Source organism: Microchirus variegatus (assembly GCF_963457635.1).
Source record: "Microchirus variegatus genome assembly, chromosome: 3".
Taxonomy (NCBI): Eukaryota; Metazoa; Chordata; class Actinopteri; order Pleuronectiformes; family Soleidae; genus Microchirus; species Microchirus variegatus.
The window spans coordinates 18,302,371-18,322,071 of NC_139804.1; the positions used below are offsets into that span (position 1 = coordinate 18,302,371).

At 39.6% G+C, this 19,701-nt stretch overlaps 1 protein-coding gene across 1 annotated transcript in view; it reads right to left on the bottom strand.

Moving 5' to 3' along the window:
• Positions 1-410: 410 nt before the first annotated feature.
• Positions 411-19,701, bottom strand: part of phldb1b (pleckstrin homology-like domain, family B, member 1b) — a gene marked incomplete at its 5' end in the record, with an annotated part of 93,219 nt that continues 73,928 nt past the window's right edge. Inside the window, 12 exon segments of the mRNA XM_083886212.1 lie at positions 411-1,514; positions 3,084-3,169; positions 5,727-5,946; positions 6,072-6,218; positions 6,639-6,729; positions 8,923-9,265; positions 10,224-10,268; positions 11,581-11,683; positions 11,821-11,937; positions 13,343-13,495; positions 17,110-17,271; positions 18,451-18,558. Coding sequence (XP_083742338.1) covers positions 1,374-1,514; positions 3,084-3,169; positions 5,727-5,946; positions 6,072-6,218; positions 6,639-6,729; positions 8,923-9,265; positions 10,224-10,268; positions 11,581-11,683; positions 11,821-11,937; positions 13,343-13,495; positions 17,110-17,271; positions 18,451-18,558 — 1,716 coding nt within the window. The 3' untranslated portion in view covers positions 411-1,373.

Sequence of the window (19,701 nt, forward strand, 5' to 3'; positions counted from 1 at the left end):
TTTAATATTTAACACTTATTAACCCAAAAGATGGAGATTAGCTTTGACCTCCAAATCAGGGTTAAAAAAAATTTGTGAAGTGTGAACTAGTTAAAACAGATTAGCCATTTTAGTTTGCTTTAGGGTTACCAACTGTTCTGTAAGGATTTGCTCTGTATTTGAAAGATAAAAGATGTGCTCTGTACTGAAAAGTTAAGTAACGCACTTTGTTGCCTATTTTTGATCAAGTCAGTGCAAAACCATGACTGAAAAATTACAGATTAGTCCACTAATGAAGATTGTGCGATTTGTGTGAGTGAAAATCAAATCCTCCTGCTGTCAGACCGTCTCCATCTATCTGTCATTCATTACTATCCAACAGAAAATGTGCACTTTTAAATGGGTCCTCTGATTCACTGAGTCCTGTGTATCGTAGCAATGGAGACGTAAAGGTAAAATGGTGACACGTGCGTAGCGCAAGAGGACACCGCTGCTTTCTTTATGATTCCTACTTTGCACTGTTTAATGTGACGTAAGCACAGAGAATATTATTTGCATTAAAATGCAATGCAGATTAAGTAACAGTAGCCAGTTGGCAACTCTAATGTGTTGTGATAGTAGCATGTAAGCTGTTGAACCATTACTGTGCTGTATTTGCTGCACAGGTTGAGTCTATATAAGAGCAGGGTTGAAGGGAAGTGACTGCTGTGAACATGGAGGATGCAGTGTTTGCTGTGTCACTGACACAGATCAAATGTGCTGGACTCTTCAATCGTCTCCACATCATACACTGACTGAGATTGAGATTTGAGATTTCTGTCATTTAAAGATTCGTACAATATTTTGAAATATATTTATATAAAAAATGATTACACACTTTAAAGTCTTTTTGTTTTGTCTAAACTCAGCATAGTCATGATGGAACACTCAAAAAACCAAAACATTGGCATGATGTCATTTGGCATTATCTCTACAAGTAAAAAAAGAGAAGAAAAAGAAACAAATAATACAAAAGGTTTGACAAACAGTAACTATAAGATCTCCATTTGGCAATATAGAAAGGCTTTGAAACATCTCTGACAGGTATACATTTTGGTTTATATACAATAGGGTGTGTAAGTGTGTGTGTGTGTGTGTGTGTGTGTGTGTGTGTGTGTGTGTGTGTGTGTGTGTGTGTGTGTGTGTGTGTGTGTGTGTGTGTGTGTGTGTGTCCTTCAAAGTCTCCCTTTTTAAATCCTAAATAATGATGTAGAAAAAGTGGAGGTGAACTTCTACTGAGTAAAAATCAAAGTGTGAGATTAAAAAAATGAGTAACAAACAAGGCGCTGTGTCTGCTGTGGACTGGAAACAGTCTGTCCCTGCCGAAACCTGCTCTCTGGATAACACACACTCCTTCAGTTCATGAACTGTGTGTATCCCTCTGCTCCTGTGACGATCACATCCATCCAGATCCTCATGGCCTCGGCCGAGGGAGCCACCATGTAGTAGAGCCGGTCGTGAGTCTTCACACAGAAGGTCAGTGAGGGGTTGGGGCTCTGGAGGAAGGAAAGAGAAAGAAAAAAACAAAGGGAAAACTAAGATGAAACTTTCATCACAATCTCTCAGTCCCTCTGCTGTGCTCACAGAAGCCACTGTTCCATCAGTGTTACTGACTGAATATTAACAGCTGACCTTAACTCACAGGTCACAGATCAATCCATGTGTGTTAAAATGCATCAAAATTAAATTTCACCGATCAGTCTCCATTCAATAAATTAAAGTGTTACTAAACAAAGGAGTATTTTGTACAACATACTAACCTATGACTTTTTTGTCAAATTTTGGACAAAATATTTAAGTATGACTTTTGTCAAATTTTGGACAAAATATTTAAGTATGACTTTTGTCAAATTTTGGACAAAATATCAAAGTCTGACTTTTTTGTCAAATTTTGGACAAAATATCAAAGTATGACTTTTTTGTCAAATTTTGGACATCATACTTTAGTCTGACTTTTGTAAAAATTTTGGACAAAATACTAAAGTCTGACTTTTTTGTCACATTTTGGACAAAATATCAAAGTATGACTTTTTTGTCAAATTTTGGACGACATACTAGTTTGACTATTTTGTCAAATTTTGGACAAAATATCAAAGTATGACTTTTTTGTCAAATTTTGTACAACATACTAAAGTCTGAATTTTTTGTCACATTTTGTACGACATACTAAAATATGACTTTTTTATCTATTTTTAGACGACATACTAACCTCTGACTTTTTTGTCAAATTTTGGACAAAATATTAGAGGATGACTTTTTTGTCACATTTTGGACAAAATATCAAAGTCTGACCTTTGTCAAATTTTGGACGACATACTAAAGTATGACTATTTTGTCAAATTTTGGACGTCATACTAAAGTATGACTATTTTTGTAATAGTAGCAGTAAGAGTGGTAATTATAGTAGTAGTAATAGTAGGAGGAGTAAAAAGTAATATTAGTAGTAGTGTTATTACTACTACTATCAAAGTAAATCAATTATATAATATAATTATTATTTAGAGGAATGTAAATTAATTAAGAAATTGTTAATGTAACAAATGTAAATGATCTGAACTAGCATCATCCTTCTACTTCCATATGTTTCATATGAAATTGTGTTCCTTCAACTTCTGCTGTTTTTCTCTGTGTCTGTTTTGAAGCCACAGGTTCACAGTGGGATCACTGACACAGACGGAGGATCAGACAGGAAGAGGAAATTCAAGACACAAACAAACTAACAGGGATCCACCCACAGTGTGTTTTCTGCACATTTCAGGTTTCACCACACGTCATCAGCCTTTGACCTCATAGTCTCTCATGACCACACCACAGTCTGGACACACAGGGTTCAGTGGACTGACAGACACCATGGATACATACATACACTGGTTATACTCAAGCTGAAAAATCCTCTCTGTGACGACGGACGGCCAAAAACAAAAGCACGGACAAGAAAAGAAGCAAACCATAGGATGGACACAAACATTTTAGTTTGAACTCAAAAGAAAATGTCATATTAAAAAATATAAACTGTGTGATATCCTAGAAATACTGATGATTTTCAGACTTCATTCAAATCCTACCTTTGTGGCACTACGGAGGTGATCATAGTAGACTTCTTCTATCGCCTGGAAGTAGATCACACCCTTCAGTTTGGTCTCATGTTTATCTGCAGATAAACAAGAGATGAAAATTAAAAATGACAAAACAGACTTTGTATTGGGGTGAAACATCAAAACGAATCACTTCAACAGTGAGAGAACAGCGACAAGGAGAGGACACAATACGGTGATTTAAGGAGAGAAAAAAAAAAACGGTTATCAAACTTTGATCATGACCAATTTATGTTTTTGAGATGATGGATGGAAAAAGACAAGCACAGCACTTTTCCCTCTGTTTTTTGAAACCAGTGGTGCTCTCATTGTATTTTCAGACTTGACTGCATTCTTACGCTACTCTGGTACATCATTGCAGTTTGTTTCATCAGCCACTGCAGAACTGCAGTCAGGAACCGGTGGGGAACTCGACACCCTTCTCCACCTTCAGGCGCAAACACTCCACAAGCCAACTTAAGAGCAGTAGGTAGCAAACGCATCGCTTCATTTCGAGGAACAACGCTTTCCTCTAAGCGCGCAGCTATTATCTGCTAATGACCTCTTTAGCATTCAAATAACCTCTGCATTTGCATCTCATTTGACTGCATCTAAATTACCCCCCCCCCCTCTAAAAAAAAAAATGTCTACTGGGTGCAGCTGATTAGCGTGAATTGGCGCGGCGCTCATGGCGTATGCACGTCACTCCTGTGGCAGCTCACTGTTCCAAGGTCAAGAGTAAAGGGTAAGCGATGCAACTTAATTAGCGTCCTCAGAGAGCGCAGCACTCTGCGCATAACAACTAGTGCTAAAGTAATCTCAGTGCACCTCCGCACTCTGGCTCACTTTCAACAAGGTACACGCTTTAAGTAGCTTTAAGCGGAACCTTCTGAGGACTTCAAAGGCCTCGGCAGAAAACAAGCGTCCCAGAGCTCACAGAGCCGAGATCAGTGACTGCTCCTGCTCAAGGTGTCGAGGACGAATGTTCCCACTGACACCCACAAGAGTGGCAATAACGTTTCTGTCACTTCACATGTGGAAATGCTCGGCTCAAAGTGAATAGTTTTCCATCTGTGACTTTGGACATTTGCATGTAGTTGCTATATGATTTTAAGCCTGAGTCTGCAGCTGCTGTGATAAATTTTTTTTTAAAAACTGGACATTTACACATGAGTAACCATGGTTCTCTGAGTGAACATGTAGATATGTACCAGGTGTTTGTTTATGAACACAGAGTGAACAAATATAATTAGTAATGAACTGAACATATGACATTCCTCATTGTACTTAAATATGTCCATTCTGTGCTATTTTAAACTTCAGCTCACAAACAAATATCATATGTTTAATGGAAATAGGTGATTTGGACAAAAAGGCTATCATTACAATTATTGTGATCAATATTAGATATTAGATATTAGATATATAGATAGATATAGATAATAGATTTTTAAAGAAAGTTAACTGAATAGTGGGTTAAGGACATAAAAACTCTTAGAGGTAAAAAAAAAATAGAAGAAGAAGAATTAACATTTTAATGATTTACTGATCATTGAAATTCTACTTAATTGCTATTTATTATTGTTTTATTCGACATTTCTCTCAAATCCCGGTCTGATTGATCATTACAGAGCGACATTAGATTGTTCTGATTAGAGAAGGGCAAATGTTTGCACAAATGTGTCATATGCATTTATGTCATTTTGACTTGCTAATGAAGTGATTCACATGCATTTGGAGACCGGGGTCTGATTCTACCGATTTAGAGGTTTAAAACAAGCTGTAAATCACCCTAATTGACCAAGGTAAGCCAGAGCTATGGCGCTGCGTAACTGAAGACGCTGCAGAGCCACAATGTTGTTATTACGCACCGCACAGGGAGCATCCATTTACAGCGAGTTTTCGAACTTTTTTTTTTTCTTTCTTTTTAAACCAATAGTCACATGTAAATAAAATTAAATGGGTTTTAATAATTTGGTACCTAAGAAATCTCAAATGGCACAGATGGTGCCAAACTGTGCCAAAGAGAGAACACCTAGACATCTCTTTACTAAAACCTCTGTAATTTCACTCTGCTTAACTCCAGCAGCATCAGACTTTGCACAGCTCATGTCCACATGTTGTTACATGACCCCCATGTTTTTTTGAGCTCATACTGCATATTTTAAATGTGATATTTACTTTAAAATGCAATATTTTTTTAGGCGAGAGAAAAAAATCCTTAATTTCTGCTGTGTTCCATGTACATTTACTCTGACACAGTGGCATCTACAGTGAAACTTACCTCTAGTGGAATCTCACAAGTGTTATCTTTATTTTGATACCCAGATAATTCACATAGAGCTTGTAACTGCAAAGATTTACTCTATTAAGTTTGGGCATGTCATATTCGAGCAGGGACTCCAAAAAGAGGGTCAGGGAAGAAGTGGTTGATATTGGCAAGTGGGTTGCTTCATATCTTTTTTTTTTGCATTAATCTGCTCAAAACAAACATCCAGTCTGACCAGTTAAAGACTTTTTCGCTGGTTCTGGAAGTGGACTTTTCCAACACGAACTCACTCTGTCAAACCGTCCTGACAAGGATCTCAAAGATTCTCAAATGACACACACCCAAACAACAATCCCTCTTCTCACCAACATAGTAGGACAGCGTCCTTTTAAGGCGGTCGAAGACGAACCAGCGTTTCTTCCACGACTTGATTTTGCCTCCCATCTTGACCAGGTAGCCCTTGCACATCTTCTCGGTGAGGATGACGTGGTAGCAGGTGTCCACGCTGTGGCCCGACGACTCGATGTGAGTGCGCAGGTCAAACTCCTCCTTCCTGATGGGCAGGTAGCGAGTCATGGGACGAGCCTGATATTAACCCCAACAACAAAGAACAGCATAAACAACACTTATAGTGACAATGTTGGAAGGAAGTTGGATTCATCTCACACAATTTCTACCATGCAGACTCACTTCTATCTGACACAACTGACCTGAGAGAAGTTTTTGGATCTCATCTTGACCTCTTTCTCCACTAACTGCTGCCGGTGGAAGGTTTCATCCTGCAGCCTTTTCTCAGCCTCCTCCCGTCTCCTCCTCTCCTCCTCCAGCATCTGACGGCGAGCCAGACTCTCTCTTTCCTGAAGGAGAGTGCTTTGGTTAAACTTTTCTTTTGATGTGTAAAGGGTGTCATTTTTTATGTACATTATGTACAAGTGTCACACTTGCATATGCTCAGACCAGGCCACTCTGATCCAGAGCAGTGTTGTTGTAGTTAAAATGTTAATAAATACAGAATAACTTAAGTGATAAACAATTAACGGATACTTGGAAACGTGAAATATGGGAGAAAAAGTTTGAGACTAGAAAACTGATCGGATCATCTCATCATATTGGCCTTTTTATGTTTGAATCAAGGAGGCCAATACAAATGAATAAAAAGGATGGAGCTGCTGTCGTGAGCCTTTATTTAAACACAACAGGAACACGGCAGGAGCCGTCATCAGTCACTGTGTATGGATTCAGAACGATCCAGGTCTGATGGTGGAGTCGTGTCTCACCCGCGATTCGATAAGTCTGGCTTTCTCCAGCTGCGCCTCCCTCAGCATTTTCTCCATCTCCTCGATCTTCAGCGAGTCGGCTCCTCCAACACTGGAGTCAAACACAAAATCGACACACGGCGTGTTCACCTGCATGCAGGCTGACTCACAAACGATCCACAAATACATTTCACATTTCACATTAACCCAAAGACTACAGTGAAGATCCAACTCTCTCAAGAGAAAACGTCTATATTTGTGGGAAACTTTAGCGGAAGATGTTTGTCTCAAAGTTTCATTTCATCCAAATTCCAGCTCATCAACTGTGTTTTATTCACAATGGCATGGCATCTGTGATTTATGAAGCTCACTGTTACCATGGAAACTACAGACGGATTGTTTTGTGTTTACATTTACCCCTCCCTTTCTAACATTCTGTAAACAAAATAAACTAAAATATGCTGCAACACTATTGAAAACAAGGTCAAATTCAAAAAAAGGTGGTGGAAGTTTCTGGATTTGAAAGGATTTATGGGAGTTAGGAGTTAGGAGTTCACTCTTAGAACTCAAAGTGGCTTTTTTCTGTTTTCTTTTGTTTCTTTCTGATCTGAAACTAATGTTAAATGGTCACGATTTGTGCAAATTCTAGTTGTGAAACAAAAAAAAATACTTTATTGAAGGATATCTACCCAAAGAGATGCACTAAATCTTTACAATTGAAGCTTCCCATCAACAACCACTTCAAACTGTCCAATTATAAAATATGGCTCCAAATTCAGCAGTGGCTGACACTGATTGGATCAAATCATGTGGTGGTTCGTTTGCCGTCAGTGTCGGTGCAGCTGCCGTGAATAAGTGCTTCAAGCAGGTAAATGTTTTTTTTTTAAAAATGAATGTTTTTGTGTGGAAATCTGATGAAATATAGACATATGCTGTCAGTCTCAGTTTACCAACACAACAAATGTCTCATGTATTTACTCGAGTCCATAATTTCTCACTATAATGTAGTAGATTTTTTTAATGATGGATCCTGTAGGTCTGAAGCTCTAAATATGTCTGCACTCTGTGATGCAACTTTGTAAACCACTGAGTAAACAGTGGCTTTGAACATACAAAAAAAAAAATCAATCAGGGTTCAGTGAAGGAGAGGGAATATTTATCCATATTGTTGAGAGGAATTACTGCTTTGTGGAAAACTGATCGAGTCAAATATCTCAGTCAAAACTTGGCTCATAAACTTTCTTCCCTCGCTCTTGTCTCCACTGTGCAACACTTCATTACAGAACAAAACCCATTAACATCATCTCCAAATAAAAAGAAAAAGGTTTTGGGAATGTGACTCCTGAGAGCTATAAATGAGTTATGAAGTGTGAGTGCAGCTGAGACCCTGCTGTGACGGCTCAGTCTCACAGTCGCAGACAGATGGTCATAAATGAGTCGACCTGTGGCTAAAACTGGGAGTGTGAAACTCACTGTGTCGCTGTGTTTGTGTGAACGCTTGTAAACGGTTCAGTTTGAGGGCTTCATTAATTCACTGGTGATCTGTTTAGTTTTGAAAGTGCAATCGTGTTCCGATTATTTTTGACTTTTTGAACGTGACGGTGGCAGTTTTGGATCTCACTTTCCCTCAGTGTACGCAAATACACATGGACTTCATATCTTTCTTTTTTGTTTTAAATGAGTCTGACTGTACAGATGTGTCTGTTGTGTGAGCTCCTGTGTCTGTTTATCAGTGCAAGAGCCTGGTAGAGAGAGAGAAACCAGTCAAGAGGAGCTGAGACAATTAAAGCCTTACTCACCCTGGAGAAACATGAAATTTAATTTTAACCATTAGACAAAATAAATCATTTGTTGATGTTAATATTGTGGCATGGGACTACAAATAAATCAACGTGTGTATTTCTGAGAAGTGTTAATATACTGTATACTAAAAAAAAATTAAAAAAAATCTGTCCTGATCACACAGTGGTAGAGAGTCGTCTTTCAACTGGAAGGTTGTGGGTTTAATTCCCTGCTCCGCTAATCTACATGACAATGTGTCCTCGGGCAAGACACTCAATGCCACGCTGCCCCTGACGACTGCGCCGGCAGCGTGTGAATGGGTATGAAAGATACACTGCACATGAATGTATCGTTATGGCAAATGAAAAATTGGTTTCAAACCATCCCCAAATTCAACCGAGACAAATGAGTGTAGTACTATATTCCTCTCTATGTATACAGCCTTTATCTCTAACTCTAACCAGTTGTCAGTATAAGACTACCATCCGTTAACTATGTCCATGAAGGTGTGGCTGTGTTATACCTGGACATGTTATCTGGTGAGCACGCCGAGTTGTTCCCAGTGGACACGCTGGTGTCCATGCTGTCTGAACTCTCCAGGCTCAGTGTGTCGTAGGGCTGCTCTCCGGCCGACAGGGGCTGGTGGTGCAGGATAGAGTGGTGAACCAGGGGTGGGGGCCCTGCAGAGCTGTGGCTCAGAGTGGGACTGTAGGCCTTGATGGGAGAATAGGAAGGTGATGAGGAGGACAGGGTCATGAGTTGGGGCTGAGAGCTGTGGAGCGCCTCCCACTGGCACTGAGCCTCCACGGCCGCTCGCTGCTTGAGCTCGGCCAGGCGACGGCGCTGCTCTTCGATCACCTGCTGACCTGGAGGGAGGAATTAAGGGGAAGCTGATGAGCAGATTCTGATCTGGTTTCAATTACCGACACCTAGCGAGCATCATCATCAACAGATTTGCAAAGGCCCACGTGTTTCCGACAGAAATCAACAAACCAGCTGGAGATTAGGTTGCCTCAAGCCTCTATAACTCAATACCCACTAAATACACAACCACCACCAGCACCAGCACCAGCACCAGCCCACAGACTCCATGCACCGCACATACTAGTATGTGCTCTCTCACAATCACAAGCTCCGAGTTGATTTATGATGAAAACTGAAGAGGAAAAAAAACACACCAAAAAGTTGAAGCTTGAGTTAAAACGCAGGTATTTATCTCACGATTCACATCCATGCTGCTGTTTGAACCTGATACAGGGCAGAGAGTGGTGCCAAGGTCAGTTCACACCAAACACTGAGCATGCAAGATTTATTCTCTACGAGCAGCAACGTTCATAGAAGATTGATGGGACGAGAAAGAGCGTTCAATACTGCAGATAAAAGAAAAGATGAAAAGAAATATTTTGGGGGAGAAGAGTTAATGACACACCAGAGATGGTGGAGGAGGAAGGAGGGTGAGGTGAAGACAGGGTCTGAAATGAACAGTCACCAAGTATCGAGTGCTGGTAAACAGTCAGACAAAGGCAGCTGATTGGCTGAATGTGCTCTGCTTCTCTGCTGTTTGAATGCTAAATGCGATGTAAAAGCTAATTTATCTCAGTGATGACCAGTTTTTCAGGGATTTAACAGACAATATGGTTTTATGCTTAACAGTTTCTATTTGTTGACACAGGCAGCAGTGAAAAACAGTTCATTTCAGACTCTGCGTGTGATGTATGAGGAAACAGTAGGTGGAAAAAAAACACAAAGACAGGATGAGTCCCACTGAACAAAATTAGGAAGAAATGACAAATGATCCACTCCTGAATGCTGCAATCCAGCTACCTGCTGAGCTTCCATTTCTGGTGTTCTGTCTGGAGGTCTGGGACTCTGTGGTGCAACAGCACAGGAAGAGTATTCACAAAGACACACAGACAGAAACACAGACAGACAGATGTGAGGAAGAGAGAATGAACCGCAGACGCCGACAAGTGTGACCAGCTCTCATTTCCAAACCCAGCAGCCGTGGGTGGCAGCGAGCGGAGCTAAAGCAGCAGACGGCTTTGCTCTGATCCATTTATTCAAACAGCTGTGACGCTTACTAATGTCGCGCACATACACACAAACAGCTCGGTGAAGGAGAACAGGGCGAACACTTAACCATAAGCAACACTAACAAGTTAATGAGAATATGGTTGTGCACTGCTGAAGGCACTAACCTCTCCTGAATATCTCACTCATGTTTGTTTCACGTCGCACATGATGTAAGAGCAACGCCGATGTGCGCTCCTCATTCTCATAAACACCTGCTGTTGCTGCTTTCATTTGTTTTCTATCTTGTTTTATGGAAAGCACTTAAAGCTTCACAGAAAAAAAAAGATGAATCAAAGATGAATCAACCTGGGACATGGACACTCACTCTCACTGAAAACATGACTGCCAGACAGAAGACAGCGATAAAGTGATTTTAGCCACTTAAAAGGTCTGTAACATTCTTCAAATAGGTTTGCTGCTTTATCTCACTGTAAGACATCCAGTGTTCAAAATCCTTCATTCCCATTTATTTGGTATCAAGGACCCATTCATTCATTCCGGCTCAAAGAGGCAGCAGTAGATCAGCAGCTACTTTGTCACCATGAGCTAAAAACAATGATTTTCTCTAGAGACTTTGGTGCGGGGGAGTGAGCAGTTCAAAAACTACAGCTTGCTGACAAAAAAAGGCTGCCAAACACCAAGATAAAGAAGCAAACCTATGCTTAATATATTGTAGACAAAATTGTACACAATTTTGTACACAAAATTAAGAAATGTCTGTCCCATTGTCAAAAATGACACATGGATTTCCAGGCTTGAAGATTTATAATTAACTAGAATAAACACACATTTTAAAGCTTAAAGAATTATGCTGTAGGCACAATGAAGTAATAGATAAATAACTGTGCTTTCCTTCACTCTACAATCCTGTTGTCCTATGACACCCCATATTTATGTTTTTGCACTCATGTAAACATGAGTGATTCATCATCTTTTGATCAAATTAATGCTTAATAAACAATGTAAGACATCTGTGTTGTGTCCAAGTCATTGCTGCTGAATTATTACGCTACAACGCAGCTTCATGGATGTTTGGGGCCTACGTCGTGATGGTAGTTGTGCAGAGGAGCTCAGGAGCAGACAAGGTCACTCAGACCAGGTCACTCACCTTTCTGCTGCAGAGCCAGCTGTCTCTTGATCTCGATGTCCTGCAGAGTTGCAGCCAGGTTCCTTGGCAGACTGCCTGTGCTATTGGCCACCAGCAGGGGGCTCTGCTGGGTCACGAGGAGCAGACAAGAGGAGATGAGAAGAATTTAATGTTGAACACAGGGGAATATATTTTGGTTTTAAATGATTATTTGGACTGGAAAACTGATCAGATTCAAATCTTTGAAACAATCGGCCTTACCTTGGAGCTTGAGTTGCGTCCCAGCGTTGCTGCTCCGTGCTGCAGAGGGGATGATGAGCCGGACCTGGGCTGATGAAGAGAAAGTCCTGGATCACTGTCCAGCTTGGAGCGGAACACCTGAGGAAGGACACACACAGTATGATCAAATTATGAATAACATGGGAAAAAAAGGTCTTGAAACCATCTGCTGTGATGGAATAGAGGCCAAGAACCTGATGGTTAAATTCAAATCTTCATGATCACTGAGGTGAAGCCAACGAAAGAGAAGTTTATTTTTGAATTATAGCCTTCATAAAAATTATCAGTGTTGGCATACATGGCACACATTTAAATGGGTGTTGACACACACACACACACACACACACACACACACACACACGCGCACACACACACACACACACACACACACACACACGCACACACAAAGCACGGACACCTGATGGAGCAACGCTGTCCTCTCTCATTGCACAGCTCTTTGATCAGGCAAAAACACAGAAGCTCAGTGAGACAATAGCTCTTTATAGCCTTTACAACGTGTCAAATTTGACCGTTTCTTTTCCGTTTTCTAGTGCGTTCAAAGGTTAGACTGCACTCACTGCAACTGATTTTCCTTTTCTTTTTATTTATTTATTTTTTTACCAAAGTTTGCTGTTTTTTTCATTTAATTCTTCCATAGTTAAGATTATGACTTCATGTTCTGCATTGTTAGCTATGAGACTTGAATGAATTGAATTCATAGGGTTTTTTTTCTCAGGCCTTTATGGAGATCTGTGCTCAACTGAGTGCTATTCTAGTGCCATCTGTTAGTCTGACTGCTTGTTAGTAGGATTACACACAAATTACTGGGGCAATTCTTCTGGCACTTGGTAAAACGATGGGAGTATGGCCCAAGAACAACCCGTATAATGGTGGAGCCGAATTATTTACTATTATAATTATTTTAACATTGTAATTTTCAACATTCCCATGCAGTTTTCTTACAATAAGTGAAGGTATTTGCTCTTGGAGCACTTGATGTGACTGCGGCACAGCTACATATGGTGCCGCTTCTACCACAGTATTTGAAAAATTATTGTTTGCTGCTTGAGCGGCATTAACAACTTGAAAAAACACATTCATAAATCCACTGGTTCTTTCAGTTCTTTCAAATAAACAATAGATGCATATTTGTCATTTGCAGTCGAATAACTTTTCTGTTTCCTCTATCTATCAGGTGACCTCAACTCAACCTACCTTACTGTCAGGGGTTGGGTCATTTTCACAAGTAAACAAGTAAAAAACAAAATCATATACAAATCTAATGAAATTAGACACAATTAATAATTTAACTATAAATACATTGATGTTAACCCCTTGACACAACACAGACACACACACACACACACACACACACACACACATGAAACCAGTGAGTTCACAGCAGCTAAGGTAAAGTTGACAACACAAACACACACAGACAGCAGCAAAAGGATGAGTGAGGAGGGAAACAAATAAGGGAGAAAGAAGAAACGAGGCCCTCTACCTGCAGCACAGCCCTGCGGCCTGAGAGCGACTTGGTTGGCAGAGGAGGAGGAGGAGAAGAAGAACAGAGCTGACTGGACTCAGCCATCAGCTCCTGGTACCACTGCTCTAAATCTAGCTTTGGCAGCTGAGGCCTACCGCTGTCAGACAGGTACTGCAGAGCAACACAGAGGAGCGCCACGACAGGAGAGGGAGGAGAAAAGATTAGAAAGCATTCAAAGACAGTTGGAAGCAAAAGAGGGGAGAAACATTTGCTTTATACACTCTGGAAAACTGTAATTAAAGAGACTTTCATTCTTTGGTAATGAAATATCTGCAACATATTATTGTTGTCAGCTGCTTTATGTTTCAGAGCCTGCAGCTGCTCAATTGCTACTTTACACTTGTTATAGTTCTGCTGCAATGACCCAGTTTCACACACTTAAATTATAGTTTGCCTCTAATTTCTGGTTTTCTGGTTAATTTCACTTGAGCTTTCTCGCATTATTTCTAGAGCTTAATGTCGACAACATCTTAAATGATTGTTTTGTTTTCTTGTTGTTTTTGATTGACTGTTTGATTAGTATCATTATTCTTCTGATTATTGTGTAGTGCAAAGAAAATATGCTGCGCCCAAAAACATGTCTCCGCAAACAACAACATTAGAGACCAGCAAGTAAGAACCGAACATAAGTGATTATGTATAATACAAAACAAATAAACCTGCCTGATGTTTTGTCCAGGCGCATAAACATTAAACACTGTTAAAGCATTTCTGGATTATAAAAATACATTTCATTGGTATAGCTGTTCTTAATTCATCATCACAAGGATAATACAGAGCTAAGTGCGACTCATTCTCTTACCTGAGCAACTAAAGAACAACACTGACTTCTTGAGTTAACCTGAACATGAGACTCTGCACAGAAATGACGATCGACTTATAATATATTGTTTGCAATTCGTGTTTTAACCAGTAACCTATTTCTGCGTGTGTCTGTGCTGCAAAGAAATCTTATTTACCAGATACTTTGACATTAATAAGCAAGTTGCACAGTTATATTATTTTACATTTAGGTATTATTAACCTATATCACCATTTAACAGCAAATTTGACCAATATCGTTTTTTTCAGGGTCAATATCAATACCAATTATTACTAATCAATGAAGCTAATATTTAGAGCCGAAATGCATTTGGAGTAAAAAAATTGAAATCTATGTAAAAATGTGGAATTTTACAACTTCCAACACAGCCTATATTCCTTTAATGATTATCAATACTTACTTACATATTAATTACAATTAAACAATTAATAGTTAACAGTTTTAATTCTATTAATTGCCCTCTTAGAGCTTAAGTGATTGTTGTTAAGTGAAGTTAAGTGAACAACTCAAGTCAAGAAATAACGCCATAGCCTTTTATTTATTTTTTTTGTCTCGTCTGATTCTATCCAGCAGTAAGAGACTTAGATTTAGCAGTAGGCTTGAGACCTAACTGTCCAGAGGAAGAGGAAGCCGTGCCACAGTAGCGCACTTTGTAATAACTTAATAATACTGGTGATGGTTAAAATAACGTTGCACATAATCAACCAGCTTTACCCCTACAAAAACACCTGAAAATGTAACTGCAGTAGCTGATGTTTTACTCAACACTAACAGTTCTGAAAGAAAGATATGTTTAAAACAGCTGCCTGTGACGTCCTATAATAATGCAGATAACACATAATAAGACAATCATAAGAAGGTTATAACCAAGCACAACTGTGCCCATTTTTCCTCCATTTTACATTTCATTTCTTTTCTTCTGAAAATGACATGATCCAATTCAAATTCAGTCTGAGCACAACGATCAGATTTGAAGCTACGCAGCCGGTGACTGGGAGACATAACGGAGCACAAGTGGTTATCAAACATGATGGATTACATAAGTGAAGTTGTCAGACTGACTGTGAGCTGCTTTTAGCAGAGCTTTGAAAACAATGAGTGTCTGTAACTCGAGGCGAAGCCGCGCTACAACAGACAGACACCGGCTCCCGACTCTGACAAACCCAGAAACGACGTCTTCATGAGCTTAAGTGGTGAACAGGAAAAGTCTCAGTATTATCCTGTAGTGCTTAAAGCAATACACACAAGATGAATACATCTGTTCAAATAGAATGTTTTTTCTGGGGGCAGAGATAAGATGGAGGTAAAGTGAAGACAAAGAGTGGGGGAAGGGTTGTCTAACTTAAGAGAAAAAAATTATTATTCTGTATTTAAACCAGACATTATGGCACACTCAGTGCAGTCAGTGTTTGTTGTACACTGCACTCCCACAATGCATTGCACAAACAAAGTGAAGGAACTGCTCACAGCTGCAGAAGTTCTCAATAAATTGCTGGCAGAGGTGAAATGACTCCAGCAGTTTGACTGACATCTCATGTTGCATCTGTCATGTCATTTCCTCCTGTCACATTTATTATGACACATTCAACACACCAGTTATAATTAGGGCACTGCCACGGCCCACTGGTGGTCATTGGCAGTATTGCAGTTAAAATGTATTATATTTTATACTATATTAACAGGATATTAAAATAGGTCTAGTAAATATAATGGCTCTATTGACATTTAAACAATATATACTTATTTGTGAACACATAAATATTATGCTTATTTATGAGGATTACCTATTGGTAATAATAGGGACAAGATATTTTAATTTCGACATGTATTGACCTGAATGATCTGGATGTGGGCCTCAGGTTTTTCTGTGAATTTTAGGGGACCATAAATTCTAAAGTCTGGAAAGCTTCTGGACTCATATTTTATTTATTGATTTTTATTTTATTTTTTTTACAGCAGACATGCTGTCACACCAAAGCAGGAAAAGGAGAAAGTGAAATAAATAACTGAAGCGAAGGTCACACCCCATTATGTGAGCCAGATCCATTGGTCATGACCAACAGTTTCATATTCAAAATAAGGTTTAAATGACTGAGAATAGTTGTTTTTGTAACATTTAAATAGTATTTACATTAAACTGTCTGTTCCAGATGTGCCATACAGTGGATGTCATGAGTGTGTTTGTCAGAGTCTGTATGTTCACGAGTTAATCATCAGTCAAAACAACGAAACAAAAAAATGTGCCAAATTTTATCCTCACTTCTGACGCTGTGAACAGCCAACAACTTTTCTATAGCAAGATAGAGAGAGAGGGAGGTATAACAGCTCAAGGCCTGGATCAACAGGAGGAGTGTTGAGGTGGGTCAGATAAGCACTTGTTGCCTACAGCTCCAGGGAAAGGGAAATTAAAGCATTTGTATAAAACAAAGTAGTAGTCTGGTGAGTAATGAACAAAAAACCGAGTATAAAAGGCATACAAACAATGTTCAATGTTGATTGTTATTGTTTTACTCAATATTCTATTTTATTTCTGTCTATTTTTGATATGAAAAGATTTATTTTGCATCATAATGCTTTTATTGTGAAGTATACATCATTCCATATCCAAACAAACGCTTTTACTCTGGGATAAAAAGTCTGTGAAATATCATCAGGAATATCTTTGCTGCGATATCATGATGAAATTCTGTGTTATAATTTTGAGCTCATATTGCCCACCCCCCTACAGAACAGTTGTTTTTCTCCCCAACTTCTTTTCTCTAGACTGACCTCATCTTGACCAGACTAGATGCTCAGTGGGTCCCAGGTCATTTGAGTTAGAGAAACGCAGACATAGAGCATGTAAGCAAGGCATCATACAGATATTTAGCAGGAGGAGAAGAGGGAAGGAAAGCACACACACCTCCACAGATAGAGACAGGGAGGAGCCGTGAGGAGAGGGGAGGCAGGAGAAGGCGGGGTCTACTGCTCCAGACTGCAGGGGCTGGCGAAGTGGGGAGGTAGGGGACGACTCCACCTTTGGCATCCCATACATCTGATTCAACTGGCCCACTGTCACATACTCCTTCCAACACACACACAAACACACACACACACAGGTGGAGAAGGGAGAGAAGCAGGGGGAAGAGAGAGAGAGAGAAGACACACAGGTCAGAGCGGCAGGAAACATATTGAGGAGAGTTGAGCTGCATTATAAAGGTGAGAGCTTCAATTGAAACTGGGTTAGAAAACACACATCACGTGGCGACACAACAAAACACATTCAGCGCTGTGGTCAGACAGTATATGCAGACCTCTGGTCAAAAACATTCACCATTAACATGCTGTGATTTGTGACACTTTACACTATATTCAACAGAAAGGCTGTGGACACCAATACAACACTGCTCGTTAGTCGTGACATTCTGAGGCAAGACATACAGTTATATCATATATATTTATTGTTGTCCTGGGTTTTTTTTGTCTCATGATGTAAAAATAATGATGCACTGATGAGATTCTGGACCAATGCTGATACCAGCGTTTTGTTTGTTTTATTTTGTTGCTTTTTTTATTATTATAAAAACTAGTCTTTTTTTTTTTTAATATACTATGTTGTATGACAAAAATAAAAATTTTAAAGCCTCATATTCAAAAACTTAGTCATCTAGAGTGTTTGTGTCTTTATCTGTAAATGTATGGCTGATTTTGGTATATAGTATATCAATCTTAACTCGAGCTAGAAAAACTAGGTCAAATTACTCATTTAGATCATACATTTACTCATTTGAGGCTGTACTGTACTGTATGTTCTGAGTTTTGAAAATTATGAAAAAATATATATATTTTTTGCTAATTTTACTGAGTAGGAAAATGTCTGGATGCAGGTGTGTTGATGTGATGCCTGAAGGCTGAGGAGTTTTACTGAGCATCTCGCTCTGGTGTCATTTCCTGTCACCTCACAATTTCATTTTCAGCTTCATTTATTTCCTTTGTATTTCAGTGAGAACAGGTCATTATTACTGGCAGCTATAAATATGAAAAAACCTTTGCATTACAAGGCTTAATAATGACAACACAGGCTCACAGCTACAGAGAGGGTGAGAGCAAACAAGGCAGAACAACAGCACAGTCAGTGTGACTCACTGCAAACCAGCAGAGGGAGCAGCATTACATGAAAAGAAAAAAAGATGAGAAGACAGAGAGAGGAGGGAGGCAAAAGAACAATTTGGGGAGACAGGGAAAAGACAGGAAGTGATGGTACCTCGGAGGTGCCAGCTAAGGCAGCATCTATGGCAAACGAGTGGCTGTGTGAGGCGGACTTGCTGCCGCCGCCGTACATCTTATACACGTCCGACAGCTTCATATAGTCCTGAGGCTAGCAGCCAGTAACGGTCAGACAAGATGAGAAGCCGTGAGGACAACACACTTCTCTACTTTTAACACCACAACACACACATATAGAAGCACAGAACCCTCTCACAATCACAAACTGGCATCTATTGAATATATTGACAGTGTGTGAATGTGTCTTTTCATTTTGAAAGACAACAATTGATGTGAACACATTTTGTACAGAACATTTTGGTTGGTAAAGAGTTAAGACTTCATGTAAGGGTTAGTTTAGGGTTAGGATAAGGGTTGCGGTTAGGCGTATAGTTGAGTTAGGTTAGGCTAAGACTATGGAATGACTTGTGTGCGTGTTTGTTTTAGGGAAACGCATCAGTAGCAGCTCAGTAATGTTTAAAACCAATGTCGATTTAAAAACAAAACAGCCGAGTGTAATTTTGTCTGCTGAAAAAAAAAGTAACAGTAACTGCTTAATCGAGTCTTGTTGTGGGATATTTATTTCATAATACTATTACAGCATTATGGTTCTCAAATGACTGGTTATGGCTCGTTGGTAAATGCAATAAATGCATTATTAATAGCTTAATTGTACAAAAGTGGTCAAAGATGTACTGATTATTGGCATCAACAAGCCGTCCCTTGAGTGTGTGTGTGTGTGTACTTGTATTAGCTATCTTTGAGGACTCTTTCTGGCATACACACTGTCCTTCTTAGGACCAGTAGAGGCAGAACTTCATTGCTGATGAACTGGTTGCATTTAGGCGACAATTTGGTTGTGGTAAGGTTTAGGTAAGGGTGGTGAGGCATTAGGGGTTATAAAAGCTGCACAAACTTCTGCGTGTGTGTGGAACAGAAACATAGAGGGCAACAAATGGAGCATCACACTTGGATGAACCACTACCAGCTCACAGACGGGCATTTTATTGTTGGTTTCCATATCAACCAGTGATGTAGTGGTCAATAAGAAAACCTTCAAAGTATGAAGTCTGGTTGGTCCAAAATAGCAGAGTAGTTCCAGTTAACCTTGGATGAATCCACTAGATTGCAGAGACAACAAGAGCCACAGAGCGAGCACAACACTGACAGTGCAATGAGTGACCTTTGGAGTGAGTTGCATAACAAAGCAGGAGGTAGTGGGCTTCATGCAGGGATTATTAGTCTGATT